Below are 22,547 nucleotides of genomic sequence, written 5' to 3'. Positions count from 1 at the left end.
GTTTGTTATGAGAGAACCCAAATATGTAAACTTATTTACTACCTCAAAATTATATTGGTCTATACTGAAGTTTTCTTCGGCGTTTTTAGCTCTATCTCTGTTATTTGGAATAGATGCTAACATTTTAGTTTTTTCCTCGTTTATTTTAAGGCCCATATTTTGTGCGGCTGTCAAGAAGGTGGAAGTCATCTCTTTAAGTCCTCGTGTAGTACGTGCGATCAAATCCAGATCGTCAGCGTAAGCCATAATCTGCGTTGATTTATTAAAGATTGTTCCCCTATTGTGTAACTCGGCGTCTCTTATAGTCTTTTCTAACGCTATATTACAGAGAAGGCACGCCAGCGCGTCTCCCTGCCTTAACCCTGCATATGTTTCAAACGCTTGTGACATATCGCCTTGTATTTGCACTCTGCAGATCACTTTACTCATAGTTGTTTTTACGAGCCTTATTAATTTATGGGGAATGTTGTTAATTCATGGCTTCGTATAATTTACCTCTTAGGACGCTATCATACGCTGACTTAAAGTCCACAAAGAGATGGAACGTGTCAATATTAAATTCATTGGTTTTTTCTAAGATTTGACGTAGCACAAAAATCTGGTCAATTGTTGACCTACCTGGCCTAAAACCGCTTTGATACTCACCAAGGATTTCTTCCACGTACGTACTTAAACGGCTGTACAGGGTGTTGGAGAATATTTTGTACATTGTATTCAGAAGAGTTATACCCCTATAATTTTTTCATTCCAATAAATCTCCCTTTTTGTGCAGTGGACATATGATTCCAGTGCACCATTCCTCTGGCATTTGTTCTTCTTCCTAGACTTTGACTATTATGTTGTGAATTTGGTGCATAATGCTGTTACCTCCATGTTTGATGAGCTCTGCGGGGATACAATCCACTCCTGGGGACTTGCTATTTTTGAGTCGTGTGATTGCGTCTTTCACTTCAAATATTGAAGGAGGTTCTACGTGAGTGTTATATGTTCTAGCTTATTTAAACACTTAAATTCTGGATAACCATAATATCTTATAAATAAAATATATGAATATGAGTGATGCATTTGATAATTTTGTAAATAATAAAAATTATCTTAATTTAAGTGTTTGTTAAAAAATATACAATATCTTTGTTTTGTAGTATCAATATTCCTAGACTATACACGTATTTGCCTAAATTTCCATTTCTATCAACAAAAAATCGTATACATGTTGTATATATCAAGCTTATCTTTGTTTTGGTTGATATATTGATGAATACAAACTAATTTATCTAATTTAAAATTTCATTAGTCTCATTTGTGTCACTGTTGCTAGGTTTAAATTTTCTTCTACGAAAATGTTGTTATAGAAAATCGTAGTAGAGATCTCCTCGTTTCGCTTTGGAGCTCCAGCGTAGTAAATGAAACTACACAGTACAGAACTACATAACAGTACAGTAACCGTTCTTTCCATTGTCCCTTTTAGTCCAGTCGTCAGAGATTTGACCTCTAAAAATCATATGAATAAGCTGAATTTTGCTGATAATGTTCATTTTGGGACCCCAAAAAGATGCAAAAAAGCTTACTACTCCTACCCCGGTACCAGCGGGCTACCCCTTCAGGTGAATCAGGTGATCTATAAATGCAAAGAATATATAGATTACGATTCTAGTTATTAACCAATGAAAACTCAAAAAAAGGATTCATTCAATAGAAAGTCATATTTTGTTATAGGAGAAAAATCATTATTTGTAGAAAGAATTAGGGTGCCACCATGAGCCGAACTTGGACGATCATACCTAGCAATTGTGGTATATTTTTCTACAATAGAACTTAATGAAGAAAAATGCGTAGCAAATCTATCAGCAGAATGTAGCTGGCTTTGGATGTCAATCATAAAAGAAGATTCAACAACAAGAATATACAACAATATCGGATTAATAAAAAGTCTGAGTCATCATCTAAAATTAGACGTAATACGTATGCAACACACAATACACAAACATACAATACATAAGTACATCATCATCATCCAGCCCCATTTTCACATCCATTGTTGGATATAGGCCTCCTCCAAACGTCTCCAGTTCTCTCTATCTCTAGCTGCTGCAATCCAGTTTGTTTCTATTCTCCTTAGGTCGTCGGTCCATCGGGTGGGTGGTCTGCCTCGACTTCGCTTGTCGGATCTTGGTCTCCACTCCAATAATCTCTTCGTCCATCTTCCGTCTTCCATTCTAGCAACATGTCCAGCCCACCTCCACTTTTGTTTATTGATTTGCAGTATAATATCGTCTACGCCAGTTCGTCGGCGTATCTCCTCATTTCTCACGCGATCTTTCAAGGTCAGGCCCAGCATTGATCTCTTCATTCGCCTTTGTGTTACCCTCAGTTTTTCGGCAGTAGCTTTCGTTAAAGTTAGGGTCTCTGCTCCGTAGGTCAAGACTGGTAAGATGCATTGGTTAAATGCCTTCCTTTTCAGGTGAATTGGGGTATTTGTTTTAAAAATGTACATACATAAGTACATACAATATACAAATTTATAATACACAAACAAATAATACAAAAACATACAAAATAGTCAGAATTTGATATCTCGATGGTACAAACACCACTATCAGATTTTCGACTATAGGCATGGATATTGTCTACAAGATCGAGGCCAAATAAGTCAACCGTATGTTTTAAAAAAACATATAATCTTTTTTCGAAATTATTTCTAGAGTGGAAATCGAAACTTCAAACAATAGTTCTTCTTCATCTTAACGTGCCCCATCCCTAAGGACATTCACGATCATCATGGCCCATTTGACTCTATCTGCAGCCGTTCTGAAAAGTTCTATTGACGATTTCCCACTTCATTGTCCCAGATTCTTCTGCCAGGACGTGAGTCTTCTCCCCGGTCCTTTTTTGCCTTCCACCTTCCCTTATATGACCAGCCGCATCAATTTGTATTTCTCGTTTCTTAGTACAGTGGGTGATCAAATTATTATTTGATAAATTTTACTTTTTGATAGTAAAAGTACGTAATTGAGTAGTAAAACATAGTTTTGCGCTTAATTCTATTTTACTGCGACTTATAACCTTGTAAAGTTTACAAATATTAAAAGAAAAACGAGTAATTACATGAAAACACTTAAAATTATGCCTTAAGCCTAATACTTGATAATGTGACCCTTTGCAGCAATAACTGCCTGGGACCTTCTCGGCATATTTTCTATGTATTTCTGGCAATTTTGTGGAATTGTTCCACTCTTGTGCCATACTGCTATTAAACGCTCGATCATTTGACAGTTTGTGGTCATAATTTCATTAGAAATTTCTTTCTTCATGCGCTTCCAAAAATTTTCTATCGAATTCAGATCTGGCGAATTGCCAGGCCAGTATAGCACCTTTATCTGGTTGTCAGCAAGGAATTTTGTTACTGTTTTGGCCTGGCGCCGGGTCATGTATAAACATGAAACTCTTATTAAGGAACTATTCCTAGACCTGGTGAAGCATTTTTGTTTACAGTACTTTCAAGTACTGGTCCTGCCGCACTGTTTCTTCGGCACTATAGGGTCTACCATTTCCTTGACTGCTGATGGTAGATCACACCATGATCCTCAGGGGGTGCTTTACTAGACTCCTGCATTTTGAATAAAATCTTTCAAGATGCATTTTCATATATGATCTTTGCCAAGGCAATATCTCGAATTTTTTTTTTGCATGTAGTGGTGTAATTTTTTTTCGACCACATTTTTGTTTGCGCCGTGGGGTCAAGTCCAAATTTCGACAATTTTTTTCTTTATGTGGTCCACAGTTGCCATTGAAACTTCAGAAATTGATGATATTTTTCTGTTGAAGTACTATTCAATAACAAAGTTTTTTCCGCTACTTTCCTTGGTGAGATGTCTTTGGCTTTTCCCATGATGTTTTGGTACCACTGGTGTAACTGTCCGCTAAATTCACAAAAAGTAGTATAGTACTGTCAGAATATCACTAGAGAGCAATAGAAACTATTATAACTCTAAACACCAAGAATACAAAATAATGTGAACACAGAGTTGCAAGCTAGGCTAGACAGCACTTACAAAAAATGGCATCTGAGTCACTTATTGCCACGCCCGCTGTGTTGTCACTGTTTTCAGACTATTTATTGTACTTTCATAAAGTGTTACACCATAATCAAATAGAAACAAACGCATTAATACATTATGCAGCACAATTATATACCCTTTTTGTAAAAAAATTAAATTTTACTAGGTGGCTCTAATAATTTGATCACCCACTGTATGTGACCAAAGTGGCTCATTTTTCTTTTCTTTATAGTGTTGAGTATTTCTTTATTTTTTTTTCATTCTTCGTAGCGTTCCCGCATTTGTGTTATGTGTTGTGTCCAAGATATTTTCCACATTCTTCGATAACACCACATTTCAAAGTTAATGAGTTTTTCTCTATCGCCTCTGTAATTATCCAGGCCTCAACTCCATACAACAGGACAGAGAACACGTATCATCTCAATACGCCGTTTTATTTCCGTACTTCTATCCCATTCTTCATTTAGTTCGCAACCTAAGTACTAATATCTGTGCACCCTGCCTAAAAGTTTTCCTTTAGCATAAACACTGTCTTCCTCAATCTTGTTCTTGCTTACCACCATGATTTTTGTTTTATTTGTATTCAGTGCCATTCCATACCTTTCGCAGTATTTGGTAATGCGATCAACAAAGATCTGTAGTCCTTCTCTGCTCTCTGCAAGGAGTATTGTGTCATCTGTGTATCTAAGATTATTCAGAAGTGCTCCGTTAATAGTTAAAAATGTAAATTGCATCACAATCAATTGTGACTTAATCCCATATAAACATACCATTTAAATTTGACATGTCACAAGAAAACAGTTTCACAACATTTTAGTTATATTCATAAATAATGATTTGACACATAGCAACCCACGGTAAATTCAATAAGTGCCTATTTCAATATACACATGGAGCGATGCAAATGAAACACTCAAGCCGATAAAGGTTTTCCTTATTTATTTGCCTCTGTACTCCGCCCGATTGTATTGAACTGATTTCTGTCAACAGTAATTTCCATTTTAATGGTTGAAGTGAAAATAGAAAAAAGAGAGTTGGCGTTGTTTCGTGCTCCGTAAATTTCCCTTTGAATGAATTTTTGATGGGATAATACATTTTCTACCTGTTTCCACAATAACGCCAACTGTCTACTCAATTTTCCGTCATAAATTGGGATAAACAAAAAGTTTGTCGTTTTGAAAATCCTTATTCGGACAGGCTAAAAGTGACTAACTGCAATAGACCGGGAAGTTTTTGTAAATATTTTGTTTGTCAAAGCGATCGATAACGGGTTTATAAGTTCTAAACTTTCAAGTTACCGATAAATTATTTAAAGAAGTGCAATAAAGTGTTCAGAAATATCTCTTTACTCGTTTGTCATTGACAAATATTTTTTATATATTTGTTTCATTATAAATTTTTAGAGAAAAAATAAAGTTGGTCTTAAAAAATTACTACTTTGGACTACTCACGATTAACAAAGAAACTAAGAGATGTAAACTAGCGTCAAGCAACCAAAACGTTAACCAAGTTATCAACTTCAAATATCTAGGATTCAACATTACCAGTAGTTGAAACTTCAAGGAAGAAGTAAAAGCACAGCAGCAATGATATCTGGATACCTACGTGACATTATCTAGAGGAATGAGAGGCATTTGAAGTAAAATGAGACTATGTAAGACCTGCCTAATAACAGTAATAAGCTATGCGATCCAGACCAGAGCGGAAACCAAAAAACTCCTAGGGACAACTGAAATAATAACGATGAGATCCAGTAATCAGATCCCTTGTTCTCATGCACTTCCGGGATATCGTAAGATGATCTAGACAAAGACGCAAGCGACCGAATCAGTAGATGGACGATGAGAGTTCATAACTGTTCATTAATTGGCTGATTTTAGGTTACCAATGAATCTAAGAACATATGAGTAGATGCATTTCAACTTGAAAAGGAAAAAAATTTGAAATACAAGACAACTCTTCTGTTTTAATTCCACATTATGCTTAATAGAATCGAGCAAGGAGATTGACCAGTTATCTTCAGTAGTGCGAAGGAACTCCAGACCCATCCACCAAGCAGGAGTATTTAAGAAATCCTCAGGGAAAAATCCACGGGATCCGTGATCAGCACTATTTAATGAAGAAGGAATATATCGCCAGTGTTTTGAAGCAACCCTGTCTTGAATGTAAGAAATTTTGTTACAATCGACTCTCGTTAATTCGAAACTCGAAAGACTCTTAAAATATTACAAATTATTGAGTGTTTATCAAATATCAAATGGTTCGAAATTTGTGAGAGAAAATAAATAAAACTTCGAAGTATTAAGTGTTGATCAATTATTATTTATTAACTGCTATTTTATAACGATGACAAAAGTTTAGAGGTACATTCGTGTATATACACTCGCGATCATAAAATCCGGGTCACCTTGAAAATCACCGATATTTCATTTTTAATAAGCTTTATCGTAAATAATAATAACACAAATACAAACTAATGCATGTTTCTGAGAATTGTTGCGGTTTCCTTTGTAACAAAGAATTCCAATAGTGCCGATTTCACGGTAAAGTGCACACTTCCCAAAATGAACGCTACCTGTAACTCCGCTTGTTTTAAATGTCTCGTTTGTACTTCGACTTTCTGTTCAAATGCAACGGACAAACGTTTATTATTGCCACCATTAGTGTTTATTAGTGCCATTATTAGTGTTTATTTTTTTACAAAAATGCCTTTGACTGTTGTTGAAACGGTACAAATTGTTGCACTTGTGGAAGACGGTCACACTCAACGGCAAGTCGCAAGAACTGTTGGCGTAAGCCTTTCTACGGTTCAACGAGTGCTTCAACGCTTTCAGGAGGCAAGTTTGCTAACCAGGCGACCTGGCTTTGGACGAAGAAGAACGACCAAGGCACTAGATGACCGTTTCCTTGTGTTTCAGGCTCTACGAAACCGGACCTCAACTGCGGTCATGCATCAAAATCGTCTAGAGGAAGTATGAAATCGCAATTTTAGTGTTTCAACAGTCAGAAGAAGACTTCGTTCCTCTTGACTATCTTCTCGGGTAATGGCTAGAGGACCGCCACTACGCCGGATGCCTCGAGTTGCACGACTAGCTTTTTCTCGACAATACGCGCATTGGGGAATTAACGATTGTAGAAAAGTGTAGATTCTCAGATGAATCCCGTTTCTGCCTAACTGGATCCGATGGACGTGTAAGAGTTTGGAGGAGAATAGGTGAACGATTTTCACAAGCTTGCATTGCTCCAAGAATGCCATTTGGTGGAGGCTCGGTCATGCCTTGGGGAGGTATATCTTCCGACTTCCACACAGAATTACCCTTCAGCGAAAATGGGTCCCTAACTGCACGAAGGTACATTACGGAGATTCCGAAAGAACATGTTATGCCCAACATGGCAGGGCTTGGAGAAAACGCCGTTTTTATGCAGGACAACGTGCGACCGCACGTTGCCAGGATCAGTATGTAATACTTGGACGAAGTTGGAATTACGAGGGTACCCTGGCCAGCTAGGTCTCCGGACATGAATCCCATCGAACATCTCTGGGACGATTTAAAAAAACGTATTCAAACCCATACACCTCCTCCTAACAACGCACAGGAGCTTAAGGATCTGTTAGTGAGAGAGTGGAATAACATACCACAACATGTAATCCGGAGAAAAATTGAGAGTATGCCCCGTCGTCTGCAAGAGGTTATTAGAGCAAGGGGAGGCAATACACGATATTGGTCATTGAAATTTCACTGATTTTTTACCACGTTCTGTATTTTCCATTTTTTTTTCGTATGTCTGTTTTATCAACAATTTGATTTGTTTTCTGTTTTTTTTCAATAAAAACAATAAAAAACCATTTTTTTTTCTTTCAAAACAAACAGTGATGACAAATAAAAAATACATTAGCTAAAAAAAAGGTTATTACTGCACCAGAGGCAAAAATATTTAAGAAACTTGAAATTTTCAAGATGACCCGGATTTTATGATCGCGAGTGTACATGTATGTATTCATAATGTGAATTAATCAATCTTTCCAAAGAACTGTATTATACTGGTTTGCTTCAAAGCACATTGCTGCTACTCAGACTGCTCCATAATGTTTTTTAAGATAAAATGTTCCTGAAACGCCTTTTAATCCCTTTCGTTTTGTATACACTAGCTTCCTTAACTGACACCTCTGCCAAAGGTTCTGATATATCGTACTCATCTTCATCGTTACTTTTTTCTTTCGTATCTGCCGCAGATGAAATTTCGCCATTGGTAAGTGAACCTGAGACAGCAACATCTTCATCCACTTGAAGAAAGTCAGAAAAACTCACACCGCTGATGTCAACTAATGGCTCTATTGCTGGTTCTTCATCATCCATAAGTATTTGAAGATTTTCCTGATCTTCTTTTAAGAAACCGGATTTTTTGAAGCAGTTGAGAATTGCTAGGGATGTTACACCTCCCCATGCCTGTCAATTAAAAATTTCTTTACTATAGAACGTCTTAAAATTATAGATGATCCCTTGGTCCAATGGTTGCAATTTGGAAGAAGTTGTATTTGGCGGAAAGAAATTTGTAAGTCACCCTTCACTTGCCGCAAAGTTTTTGATGCTTAGAGTAGACGCGAACCTTTTTGCTTTTTCCTTTAACAAGTTTCCTCCAATAGACACTTTTTGTCCTCTACACTGTCTTAGCCAAATGACCAGACTTTCTTCCAGACGAGTAAATTCACCGTTATTAGTTCTTTTTCGTACTCCAGCAGTTTGAACAGCGTTAATTTTCTCCTTGCGCTTTATTATTGGTATTATTTATATTTATAATAATTGATATATGTTGTCCTATGGTTGTAAAAAAAATTAAGTCAAAATAATACTAACAACTGGATTTCTAACGAAATCTTAAAGATGGGAGTTGATTTAAAAAACCTTTTCTGGTTGACAAAAAATTCGACAGACCCTGATGTAAAATTAAAATATAAAAAATACAAAAAGAAGTATACTGATAAAATTCAAGAAGCAAAGAAGCATTGTTTCCAGAATACTTTTCACAACAAAAATAACCATCAAAAGCAATAATTTATTTGGAAAACAGTTAATATCAAGACTGGAAAAAAAGGACAGTATAAAAACATAGAAAAAATCGAACACTTAGGAAGTTTCATAAACGATAAAAAAGAGATGGCAAATGCTTTCGGCCTATTCTTTTCATCATTTTCAAAAAATGCATTAAATGCCAAATATGGAAATTCACAATTTAAAAACTATACGACCTTAAATGTTGACCAAACATTCTTCTTCTATCCTATTGACTATAGCGATGTTGCCGAAGCTGTTACATCCTTAAAAAATGTAAATTCAGTGGGTATTGATTGCATTTCCACAAAGCTAGTTAAACATATGAGCGTGTACATTTTTTAACCGTTAACTGATTTAATAAATAAATCTGTAGAGATGGGTATTTTTCCCACTGATTTGAAAATTGGTATCGTTTCCCCAATATTTAAAAAAGGAAACAAAACTATGTTAGAAAATTATAGACCAATTACCGTACCAACTGTCTTGTGTAAGGTTATTGAAAAATGCATTCATAAAAGGATGTTGTGATTTCTTAGTAAATATAACATAATAAGTTCATATCAAAATGGGTTTCTTCCATGTAAATCAACCGAGAGTGCATCAACAACATTTTTTAAATTCATTTATAGTTCATTAGATCAAAAGAAATTTGTTGGAGCCCTCTTTTTTGATTTAACTAAAGCTTTTGACTCTATAAATTTAAATGTAGCAATTTGTAAACTAAACGGACTTGGATTTCGAGGTAATTTTTTAAAATGGTTACAATCCTATCTAGAATATCGACAGATGTATGTCAAAGTCGGTCATTATCAATCAGATTTGTATGACGTTGATCTTGGCGTTCCACAAGGATCAATACTGGGTCCTTTGTTATTTCTTTGTTATATCAATGATATGCCTAAATATATGAGTACGGAAAATATTTTTTTGTATGCTGATGACACGACTTTGGTGGCATCTGCAGAAAATGCTGAGGAATTGAGGTTAAAACTCAATACCTTAGCCCATGAGTTTACGTCTTGGTGCGAAAAACACTCCTTAATAGTAAATTCGAGTAAAACAGTATGTATGCAATTTTATATAAAAACTCCAATAAAGGAAACTTTCTCTGTCAAAGTCGACAATGATTTTATCACTTTATCTGACACTACAAAGTTTTTAGGACTACATCTAAACAGTAATATGAGCTGGGAGGTACATATTAATTATGTATGTTCGAAAATTAATTCTGGATACTATGCTCTTTTGCAACTCAAATACTTATTTACAACGGAACAGATACTTAATGTTTATTACGCTATCATCTATTCACATTTGTCATATAATATTGTTCTATGAGGCAGTGCAACAAATGTCTCGAAAGTTTTTATAGCCCAAAAGCGCATAATTCGCTTGATTTTTAATTTACCATATAGACATACGTGTAGAGAGCAGTTTAGAAAATATCAAATACTCATTGTTCCCTCAATTTTTATATACAGAAGTATTCTGTATACAAAAGCTAATATCAATAGATTGAAATCAAATTCAGATGTACACAATTATCGTACCAGAAAAAAAGATTTCTTTAGGACTCCTAAACATTACACTTCTATGTTTGAAAAAAGCCCTGATTATAGCGGCGTAAGGTTTTTTAATCAGCTCCCATCCAAATTAAAAAGTGAAGCAGATGATTTAAGAATAAATTGAAGACTTATCTCATCGAGTCATGTTTTTATAGTGTCTCGGAATTTATGTCTTATGTTGTATGTTGTTTCTATATTTATGTGTATGTTTATATTGTATAGGTAGTCTTTAACGTTTTCTTTTACTTTGACATGTCCTATATTATGTAAATAATCTGCAAGGATGAATAAAGTTTTATTATATTATTATTATTATTATTATTATTATGGTTGAGAAAGTACTCAGAGGAATCTTAAATTATTTTGCAACATCAGTTTTCTTCTGATCTTCCTCTAAATTTTGGATTAACTTCTTTTTTTCAGCAATCGTCAAAGATTTATACTTTCTCGGGCTTATGACTAACAAAATTTTAATCTGTATATCAACGAATATTTAGTTCGAAATATAAAGAGATTTTGTAGGGACTCGTGATAACTTTGATTTATAGAGAGGTTCGAATTATCGCAGGTTTTCCATGTATATGGTTGTGAATTAATACATTAAACGACAACAGTCGAATCTGACCATGCTTAAATTCTACTAAACGGAATAATAAGAGTTGGTAGTAAATAAGATAATAATTTACTGAGAATTACTGCTGCATTGAGCTCAAGACGAATAATAGTTTCGCACTCTGTTAGGAGGCACACTAAAAAAAATAGGTTTTGATGACTCCTGTATCATAACTAAAACGAAGCAAAAGAGGCGTCGTAGAACCCATGAAGCTTACACAAAACAATTCAATTCAAGAAGCTCCTGGGATCTGCGGGGGGCAGGGATTGATTCACTTTCCCTGATAGGACTATCCAATAGAATCCAAGGGACTCCAAAGGAGTTCTTACCCGGTACCCGCAACCGGTGTGACAAAAAAAGGCAAAATAAGGAATTAAGACTAAATGAAAAGAACAGGTATCAGTGATGTCGTCGAACGTATAGCCAAGCTGAAATGGAATTGGGCAGGTAACATAGCGAGACTGAAAGACACAAGATGGACCAGAAAAGTAATTGACTGGCGCCCACGAGAAGACAAACGCAGCAGAGGACGGCCACCAATACGCTGGATTGACGACATTAGACGAATATCCAAGAAATGGCAACAAGAAGCACAGAACCGTGAAGAGTGACGAAAAATGGGAGAGACCTATGTCCAGCATTGGACAGAAGAGGTTGCATGATGATGATAATTCTTTGTATCTACGTACATTTGTAAAAGTATAGTTATTTTAATAAAAAATACAGAAGCCAGGGTGCGCTATGATTAACTAATGAAAATTTAGAAGTTATTTTGCGAATTGTCGCTTTAAATGTTTGGCACAATAGGTTATATCTAAATAGATTAATCGCTTTTAATCGACCAATCAAAGCTACTTTGATAAGACACTTTTGTTTTTATTTTGAAACAACAGCTCGCTCGTCACGAGATAAAAAACTAGTTCCAGTCTCTACAAGAGTTTGGAAACAACATCCCACTCTCTAATGAAAAAAACTGTCCGTATTTATGCTGTAGATCCATGTCGGCTGTATGCCAATGCCAACCACAGGAATCTGCGCATCGGTTTACTGGTCTATAAAACAAGTAAGCCGAGATGGATAAAGTATAGACCAACGTTCGAATACGAGCTTTTTTCAGATTTATGCTTTCGTTGTGCGAGTTTTTGTAATGGTAAATAAATCCGGCCAAACTTTTAACAATATTAAAACTCAGGGAAATATGGTACATACGTACTCGCTGTAGCAAACATCATATCGTGTATGTCATACGTGTGTGGATTTTTAACAGTTCTACCAACGCTGCGAGTATTGATAGGGCTAACACGTGGCAACGAATACTAGAATCCAATTTTGTATTCATATTTGAAGGTGGCATTCGGATCTTACTTGGGAAAATATTCCACTTGCTACATACAGCAAAGTTATTCAAATATTACTTATTTTAAAAGGTTCGAAAGGAAAAAAAATACAAATGACAACAAAAAACTCAAAACTCTAACGTAGGTCTGAGATATATCGTCAATTTGGGTTTATAAAAAACAATTGTACCATGAACCGAGTTCATAAGATAAGCGATATACAGTGAAACCTCTGTAGCGACCACTCCTATAAAACGACCACCTGCTTATAACAACTTATTCTGAATTGTCGGCCATTAGAAATGGAAATTCCCGTTCTTTTGTACCTCTTTCTATTGACTGTTCTCGTTTAGACCGTGGGCACCCATGATCAGAATTGCCTAGTACCATGATAAAAACACAAATTCGACCATTCCTAAGAAATATTAATATGGTACAAATTTCTTAATGGTAGCCGGATCGATAAAATTTATTTTACAAGCTTTTAAGATCTGGTTTTAACATTTCGTTCAATTTTAAATTTTTTGTGTGAACTAGTGTATTATTGTTCTAGTGTACTAGTGTATGCTTATTGATTTTTTTCTGGCGGGAAAAAGGAAACGCCTCTATCAAAGAAAAATGGATCTAATTAATGGAAGTGACAAATTTAAATTAGGCTCAAGTGACCATATTGCTACAAAATGAAGAGTTGTGGTAGCGTTGACCAAAAAAGAAAATTTCCTAAAACCGACGAACTTGCTATGGTTCAAACTGCGTTCAATTGGTTTTGTAAGCCTCGAAACATGAACTTAGCAATATCTGGACCTATAATTCAATCCAAAGCACTCGAAGTTGCGCAATGACTAGGACTAAGAGCTTTACTTTCCTTTACATACTTTCAAGTTAATATGGTGCGAATCTGCTGTTGTGGCATAATATGGTACGATTATGCCCCAAAAGATGTGTTTAATGTTGACGATATGGGTCTGTACTATAATGCGTTGCCAACAAGGATATATGCATTGAAAAATGAGCCATGTAAGAAAAACTGAAGACAACCAAATATGGAAGTTTAAAACTTATCATGGGCAAAAGCAAAAATCTTCGATGTTTTAAGCTGACACACATCGATAGAAGTTGCTTTTTGAATGGGTCTCCAAAAAAAAAGGCATGTATGACAGCAGACATTATGACGATATGGCTTCACAAATTCGGTACGAACATAAAAAAACCGAAAAGGAAATATGGCTAATGCTACATCTCACTCCAAGATTCCACTGGATAATGTTATAAGTTTTTTTTCCACCTAATACTACCTCAGATTGCCAACCCTTATCCAGAATAACCCCCATAATACCAACCCTTTACCAAAATATTATCCAGAATTTTAAAATCATCTAGAGAACTGTGGTTTGAAGAAGAGGATAATATATCACTTGCACAACTATTTCCCTCCATTAAATACAGATTAGTGGATTTAAAATATTGCATTGATTGATAGTGATGTGCCAACAGATAGTGGATAATTTACCATCAACGACTGTATTGAAGAAATACAAGCAATAAATAAAACTATCTCTAACTCTGTACCTGAGGAAGAAGAATCTGAAGTTTTTCAAGTGTCGAATGTAACAAGTCTATCTGAAACCTGTGTATGTCTCAGAGATTTAGAAAACTTGTTTATTAATGAGAACAATTTTGACAGAACCACAAATATTTTTAAGCTTTTAATAAAATGTGAGTCTGAATCTTTTAAAAGTAAATTAAAAAGTGTAAAGCAGTTATTAATTTGCGATTGTTTTGAAAAAGAAACATTTTACGATAGAATGTGTACAAAAAAGTATGCTTAAATTAATGTTATTGTAATGGATTCGACCGTTACTTGATGGAAGTTCATTTTATCAAGCAATAAAACACTGAAAACAAAAGTTGTCAATGTTTTATTGCTTAATGTCATTACGATCATTTATATTTCTGATAGATTTTTTTTAAATATTATTTTATCTTATAGTTGAATAACATCTCAAAAAAAAGGTGTCCATAGTGGACACAAATTATTAGGATTGGCACATCTGAAACAAAAAATTCCAACGGGATTACTTAACTAACAAGACAATCCCTTGCAAGACAATCAACTACTTTTAATCGAAAAACAAAATGGCAAATATTTGAAGAAAAGATTTTAAAAAATCGATTTTTTTCCAAGTTTTGCATGTTAAAATTAATTTTTTTACTTTTTTTTTCTAAAAAGTGGTTAATTGTCTTGTAAGGGCGGTTTCTTTAAATAATTTCGTTGGAATTTCTGTTTCATCCTGAGAATTAGTGTCCGCCATCAGACACCTTTTTTGAGACATTAACTGAGGCGCGATTTTAATAATATTTAAAAATCATGTTCGATTCTAATATTTCATGTTCGTATCTAATAAAGGAGCTGTGATTTTTTTTTTTTTTGAAAATATATATTTTGTAGCTATCTAATATGTTAACTAGTACCTTAAAAAATTAAAAACATACAGGTTTCGTACTTTCCAGTTTTGGTGAGGTCATCATCATCTTTTATTTCTTGCTTGGTTTTTCTGTCTAATTTTAGTTTCGCTTTCTGTATCGAACCATTCTTTCTTAATTTTTATTTCCTTCTGTCCTATATTACAAGCCACAGTTAGAATGCAGTGCAGGTATATTGGTAAAAACTATGAAAGCTCAGTTCTATTTCATTTTCGCAAACGGATGAAAGTATCTACATCATGGAGCTTTTGCCAGTATCTGTCGTGAATTTCAAACAGAAGATGTGGTGTTAAATGTATTGAACTGTCATCTGAACTTGAAAAATGGTGACAGCTTGACTATTAACTTGGAAAAAGTTTCGAAAATGTGAGGTATGAGTGTTTGCAAAATTTTTGAAATCTGCGAAGAAGCTCAGCAAGAAAACTGTACAAAAAAGGAGGAAAAACAGTTTCCAGTAAAATACACGTGACAATACTTACGATGAGAGAGTGAAATCTCGAATGAGGAAAATTGTCCATGATGTTTTTTTTTTGGAAAACATACCACCAACCGTCGACAGCATGATGAACAGAATGAAGGATGATAAAAACTCACCAGCTTTTTTAAAACCACATTTCGTAGGCTACTAAATGACATGAGTTTTGAATATGGTAAAATAGGTCGAGATTCGATAATGATGGTAAAAAGATATATCCTGGAGACACAAGTACCTCAGACAAATAAAACCATTGAGGAATAAGGATAATGTAAACCTTGTTTATACCAATAAGTCTTGGACTAACGTCGGTGCTTCAGTCAAAAATTAATGGAGGGACACAACGATCAAGAATCCACGCTATGTCTTCATAAAAGATCTCTACTGGACTAAAAGCTCCAACCCAAAGAGGTCCTCAGTTTGTTCTTCTTCATGCTGGAAGCGAAACTGATTTTGTGGCATGGACCGAATTAATTTTCTTGGCCAAGAAGGGAACCGCTGATTACCACGACGAAATGGACGGGGATCTATATGAAGAATGGTTTGAAAAGACGTTAATTCCAAACTTATCGAAAGACAAAGAAAACAAAGTGCGTACGGTTCTGATTTCTCAGTCTATTGCCAAACTACCTAACACCTACCACTGTGTCGACATGAGCGGCATCGCTGCGAGCCGTAAGACCAACACTGCATTCTAACTGTGGCTGCTACTATAGCACCTCTTTAACTGAATTGAAAATGGATTATTTTATATTTTTTCATATTTCTTCTGTGTTATTTGCTTCTGTTGTATTTTCCCTTAGGGTGCCTTTAGGTTGTCTCATAAGTCTCTATTATAATATAAAATATTATGATATTATAATAGAGCAAAATAAAATTCCCTGATTTTATTATGAATTTTCTTCATAAATACTCAAATTGGCTTAAGGAACGTAAAATAATAATAGCATTATTTTTTGTTGCAGAAATTAGAAGAACGAATATCGACTATAACAGATTCGGATGAAAAAGTTAAATGTCAAGTTATATTAGATCATGCAAATGTAAGTATATACTAATCATTCAAAGACCATTTAATATATTTATTACATCATACTTTTTCGAATCAATAAATTCATTTGTATATTGCACTATTTTTTCCAAAATATTGTTTGGAAAGAAATATGACCATATTATAGATGGTTCCTTAGCCCTTTTGATATCATCCTTCGGTCCAGGTAAATGTGCTATAAGATTCTGCTGGCGAGTTTTAACATTTGGTTTTTCGTTAACATGCTTTTTCCATCTGGATCCATCTTCGGCTATAAAACAAGGTACTCGATGTCTCGTAACAAACATATTATTGCTAATATCATTTTCATTATCAGTTAAATTATCTTCCTTCTTCTTTATGTGCCGTCTTCTACCGAAGGTTGGCGACCATCAAACGATAGGTTTCTCTGTTTTGTGCCGCATGTATTATGTTCGCAGCTTCTGGTATTTGATACCATTCTCTCAAGTTTCTCCGTCAGAATTTCTTCTTTCTGCCCAAACCTCTTCTACCTTCAATCTTGCCTGCCACGATAAGCTGTAGCAGACTGTACTTATCATTACGGAACACATGGCCCAGGTATGACGCTTTCCTCCTTTTAACAGTTGTTAACAATTCCACCTTTTTACCCATTCGTCTTAATACCTCTGTGTTGGTCACTCTGTCTGTCCAAGGTATTCTCAGTATGCGTCGATACAGCCACATTTCTAGAGCCGCTAACTTCTTTATAGTTGCTGCTGTTAACGTCCACCCTTCAACTCCGTAAAGTAGCGTAGAGAGTACGTAGCATTTCGTTGCGCGCCATCGGAGGTTAACGCTTAGGTAGCGGTTGCTTAAGAGCTTTCTCATTTTGATGAATTTGGATCTTAATCTCTACGTCTGGGTCCCACTTATCATTTACTGTATATTCCAGATATTTAAATCGGTGTACTCTTTCAATACGTTCGGCTTCAATATTCAGGTCGATATGTTGAATGTTCTTTTTACTGATCACCATAAATTTAGTTTTCTTTCTATTGATCTTCAGTCCAAATTGGTTGCCAGTTGTATTTACTCTATTTAGCATCATCTGTAAATCTTCGATGTTATCGGCCAGTATAACAGTATCATCTGCATATTGAAAATTACTTATTGGTACGCCATTAATCTTGATGCCCGCCATTAATTTATATATTGAGGCAGCCCTCCAAAATTGGAAAAACCACTGCCAGGGAATGGGAATCTCCATAGGAAATGACGTACTGTTCTCCCTGAACTTTGCGGATGACCAAGTCGTCCTTGCTCAAGATTCTTATGATCTAGAATTTATGATAAAGCGTCTATACAGAGAATATGTAAAATGGGGGTTACAAGTCAGCATGAACAAAACAGAATATTTAGTTATCAATTCAGATTTGAAGTGTTGATCGATGAGGACGTGTAAATCAAACAAGTGAAACAATTTAAATATTTAGGTGCACTCATTGCTACGGCTTGGGAGAAACCGAAATTAAACACCGAATTAATCAGGGACGTAAAATTGTAGGATGTCTGAACTCCTTATGGTGGGATCGCAACATTTCCAAAAGGAACAAAAAAAGAATAGGGAAAACCATGGTTGAATCAGTTCTTTGTTATAGCTCTGAAGTATGGACAATTAATGAAGACCTGAAGAGAAGATTTTTAGCAGTTGAAGAAATAACATGAATGCTACAGAAACGGTCATTGACAGAATAGAAAGAAAAGGTTCAAAATGATTTGGACACCTATTGAGAATGTCTGACGAACGTTGGCTCCAAAAACTTCACAAATGGAAGCCCCATGAAAGAAAAAAAAGAGGTAGAACTCGACGCTCATGTAATGAAGGAATTAGAAGAGCGATGGAATCGAGAGGTTTGGAGGAGGAGCATGCCATAGCCGTCTCCAAAATGTATTGTATTTACAAGTTGGATTAATGTCAAACGTCAATATACTTATTTTAACCTTCAATTGTGGCTTATTCTCATTAAAATAGTAATTACTTTAAAATGACACAAGAAAATAGCTTCAGAACAATAGATAAGATCTAGATAAGAGAAGGGAGTGTTCCAAAAATGTCGTCATCCTTACAGCAGCGGCCACCCCACTTTCGGAGTACAGTACGTGCGACAGTCAAATGCGCAGAAGTAAGAGAGGGTGGTTTTAGTTGGTAGGCAGGATAATAGATATCTGAATCTTTTCCACTGCTATCTTTAGTACTTTAAATTAAACTAAAAAAAAAACAAATTCTGGGTGCGCCACTGACCTGAATATGTCATATTTGACGTCCTATCTGGTACTGCGCCTTAATGAGATTTATGGTTTTGAAAAAATGAAAATTCTTATAACTTAAAGGGGTCCATGTTGATGTTTAAAAAAGTTGGGAAAGCAATAGTGCTTTAGTTATAACGTCATCTTAAATGTTTTTACTCGCCTGTAATAGGTTCCTTATATTGTTATTGTGGCTTAAATGCAAATATAATCACATTTTAAAGTTATAGTGGCATATATGCACATCTCTCTGGATTTAGTCAATAACGTGGTTATTTGTTACGTATACTTCAACCTGCAAGATTTTTCACAATTTTATCCGTGCTCTGGTGAACGCTCTGGTAAAAAATGTCTTTTTTACATTTATGTCGGTTTGATTTTCTATTAGTTTCCTAGAAAAATATAAATAAAGTCGAAGTTTACTCACTTTTCAGTTATATTAGTGTTTTTTAATAGGCCCAGAACTGAAACAATAACTAAAAAGTATACAATACACAAAAAAGACTTTCATTTGTTACGTATGAACTAGATTTCGTAATAAAACTGAATCCGCATTCCTTTTTATCACTGATTATAACTTTTCTTTTGGAAAACTTTGTCGAAATTTAATTAAAGAGTGACTTGTACAAAATGCTTTAAGGATAAACGTGTACAACCAAAAACCCATTATGAATATTAAAAGCGTCTTCATTTCACAAATCCAAAAGCCGACATTATTCGAAATTACGCTGTATCAGAATAAAGTAAGTATATAAGTACCATTAAATTCGAAACCAATTCACTTCGAGTATCCTTTTAGTATGCATCTCGGTTAGTTTAATCTAAGGCTATTTTTGTATTCTTGCGGAGTGGATTCTATGATGAGATCATAAAATAAGAACGAGGGCCGTTAGATGTACATTTTTCTTGGTTTGACGAACATTTGGACCCTGTTCTGCAACAATGGTGTAAGCCACCGGCATGTTGTTCTGAGATAATTAGCTTTTTGTATTTCGTTATCATAGAAAATTCCCTTGCTGAGATTTTTTTCTTTAAATATGTTTTAGTCTTTTACAATAATACATATAAACGGAAAATATCGAAATAAAACAATAACCTTTAATTTTTGGTATAAAAAAACAATAAAAACTGGGTTACATGATTGTTGCAAAATTGAGTAAGTGATCATAGTTAATTGTGTCAAAATAGTTTATAATACAATTTGATACAAAAGATAATCAGAAAGCATTTTTATTGAGAAAAAGTAGATACAGTTATTTTTATTATTCATATACAACGTCAAATTGCTCTTCATCAATAGTAAAATCTGGCATCTGTCCATGTCCTTCTACATCGTCTATGAAATTTTCACTTCCGACTTTATCTAAGAAATTATAAAAGACTTTTGCATCTGTAGGTACCAAATCCAAGATGTCTTTCACGTCTTTTATTTTTTCACCAGAAAGCTGTCTACCATTTGGCCACAGTGGAGGCAGTTCTATTTTTTCAAGTAAAGGTTTTCTGCCCTTTCCTGCATTTTCGATGTTAACTTGCGATGTTAATTTGTTTAACTGATGAAAATGCTGTAGGTCTAATGCTGTTCGGTCTAGTGAGGTTACGGTGAAGGGCTTTTCGGTCCAATGAGTTTGGTTTACTGCTTTCAGTCTAATGATTTCGGTCTAATTGTCGTTTATTGCATAAAAACGCATGTATTGTATAACGCAATTAACTTAATTTGTCTTAGTTTTTCCCCCAATGTATAATGCAGCAATAAGCAACAACGGCGTAACCCACTACATTTTATAGCACCAGGGTATCAACCGCTAAGTTTATTTGTGTAAATAGTAAACTACAGCATATTATAAAACAAATGATTACTGAGATCTATAGCCAATTTGTTCTAATAAAATAATTGATTCATGTTCTGTTTTGAAAAAGAATTATTGTAGTTTATGTTGATACATATACCCATTGAATATTTTTCAACAACAATGTAAACCGCACTGTGGATTACCTGGTTGTTGTAGATTTATGCATTATCACTAGTTTGACGAATGTGGATTAGAACTTTGGTTAATAGATGTCGCTAAAGTACCAGATACGGCTTCTACCATTTTTGCTTTTTGTCAAACCACTCGTAATAAACTTGTTGGCATGTATTTTACATTTGTAAACAAATTGTGGGTTACACCATTGTTGCAGAACAGGGTCCATTTATAGTCGAATTGGAATATATTACTAGTTACTAGAACTAATATTTTTAATTAAAACATTAAATAATTGCGTGTGCTTATTTACTTATTTACTGTAGACATATTTGCTGTTTTTCTAATAAATTCTTGAAATTAAATACGTATTGTTTAATATAGTACAGGGAAACAAGCAAAAAAAGACCGTGTTCGAGACTGACAAATCCAGGTGTCGAATAGAAGGTGTCTGTTACGAATAGAAGTCGTAACTGACAAAATCCTTATTTTGAGATATTCGATGTTTTAGATTTGAATAATTGCCATCAACTGTAATGACTCATTAAAAATGTTGTTACAACATAGCAATATATTTTTTGAGTACAAATTTAATGAGTGCGTGCAATTTTCTTTCAGAACCTTTTGTCCAATATTTTTAATAATTAGGATAACATAAAATTTAAGTTCTTTCAAATAAATAATCGATTATTGCCATCGACCACTGACATTCAATTTCAGTCCATGTGATTAATGTTTGCGACAGATAAAGTTCTTTTCCACGTTCTTTTTTATCATATTCTACCTTTTTTATGTTTTAAAAGATAAAGTTTTGTAATTTAACCTCAACCTTTTTAATGGTAAGCAAAAAATAGAAAAAATAGTTAAAAAAGACGCCGAACTCTCTGCAGAAAACGTATAGGTTTTCTTTATATAGGCCTATAATAACTAAAAAAAATTAGATACCTAGATTTGTCACAGTTCTTGTAACATATACTTTGCCTACCACATAGGGTATTATTATAATGGTTGAAAATTGGGGACAAGTTACTGGGGTGGAGATAGGGCAAGCAAAATGAACGAAACTATTGCGAACGGCTCTCAGGGTTTATTTGGAGAACTGGGTCGTGGATAAGTGAATGAAACAATGGGATTTGATTGGGGCAACTACAAAAATGAAATAAAGGGGTACTTACATGAATCTCCTGGAACAAATATAACACAAAAAGTCCCTCTGACACTAAAAGCTATTTAAAATGAATTAAAATTAAAATAAATAAACAAAATGGTTTAGGGAAAAAAATTACATATTTCGGTAAGATAGTTTCGAAACAGCGACAGATAGCGACATCTGATAGTTTTTCTATCAGATGTCGCTATTGCGTCCATAACGAAGCCATTTTATTGTTGCTTCTAATAAGACAGAAAATATTTATTTTTCACGTTGAGAACGGCTATGAATAACTGTTCTGGTGAGACTTATTAAGTCGAAATACGTATCAACAGATACATAGACGCTTTGTACGTGAAATCAAATCTTTGCTGTCTTTTTAAAATTACATATTTATTGTTGTCTAACCACAAACAGTTACAAATATGATGGTAATACAAAAAAAATACTATATAATTAGTTACAAAGATAAATATTAAATTAAAAATAAAAAAATATCTTTTTAAGTGAAACTATGCATAGAGGTTAACCTTTTTTTTTTAAACAAAA

The 22,547-nt window shown here is 34.5% G+C and overlaps 1 protein-coding gene across 2 annotated transcripts in view; it reads left to right on the top strand.

The window, feature by feature from the left end:
* Nucleotides 1–22,547, top strand: part of LOC140434195 (oxysterol-binding protein-related protein 9) — a 249,344-nt gene that overhangs the window by 128,579 nt on the left and 98,218 nt on the right. For both annotated transcript variants that reach the window (XM_072522278.1, XM_072522279.1), the window contains exon 4: nt 16,552–16,629. In XM_072522278.1, coding sequence (XP_072378379.1) covers nt 16,552–16,629 — 78 coding nt within the window. The remainder of the gene's footprint in view (nt 1–16,551; nt 16,630–22,547) is intronic.

Source organism: Diabrotica undecimpunctata, chromosome 2 (genome assembly GCF_040954645.1).
Source record: "Diabrotica undecimpunctata isolate CICGRU chromosome 2, icDiaUnde3, whole genome shotgun sequence".
Classification (NCBI taxonomy): domain Eukaryota; kingdom Metazoa; phylum Arthropoda; class Insecta; order Coleoptera; family Chrysomelidae; genus Diabrotica; species Diabrotica undecimpunctata.
The sequence above is the reverse complement of the archived record's forward strand: the minus strand, read 5'-3'. Positions and strand labels throughout refer to the sequence as shown.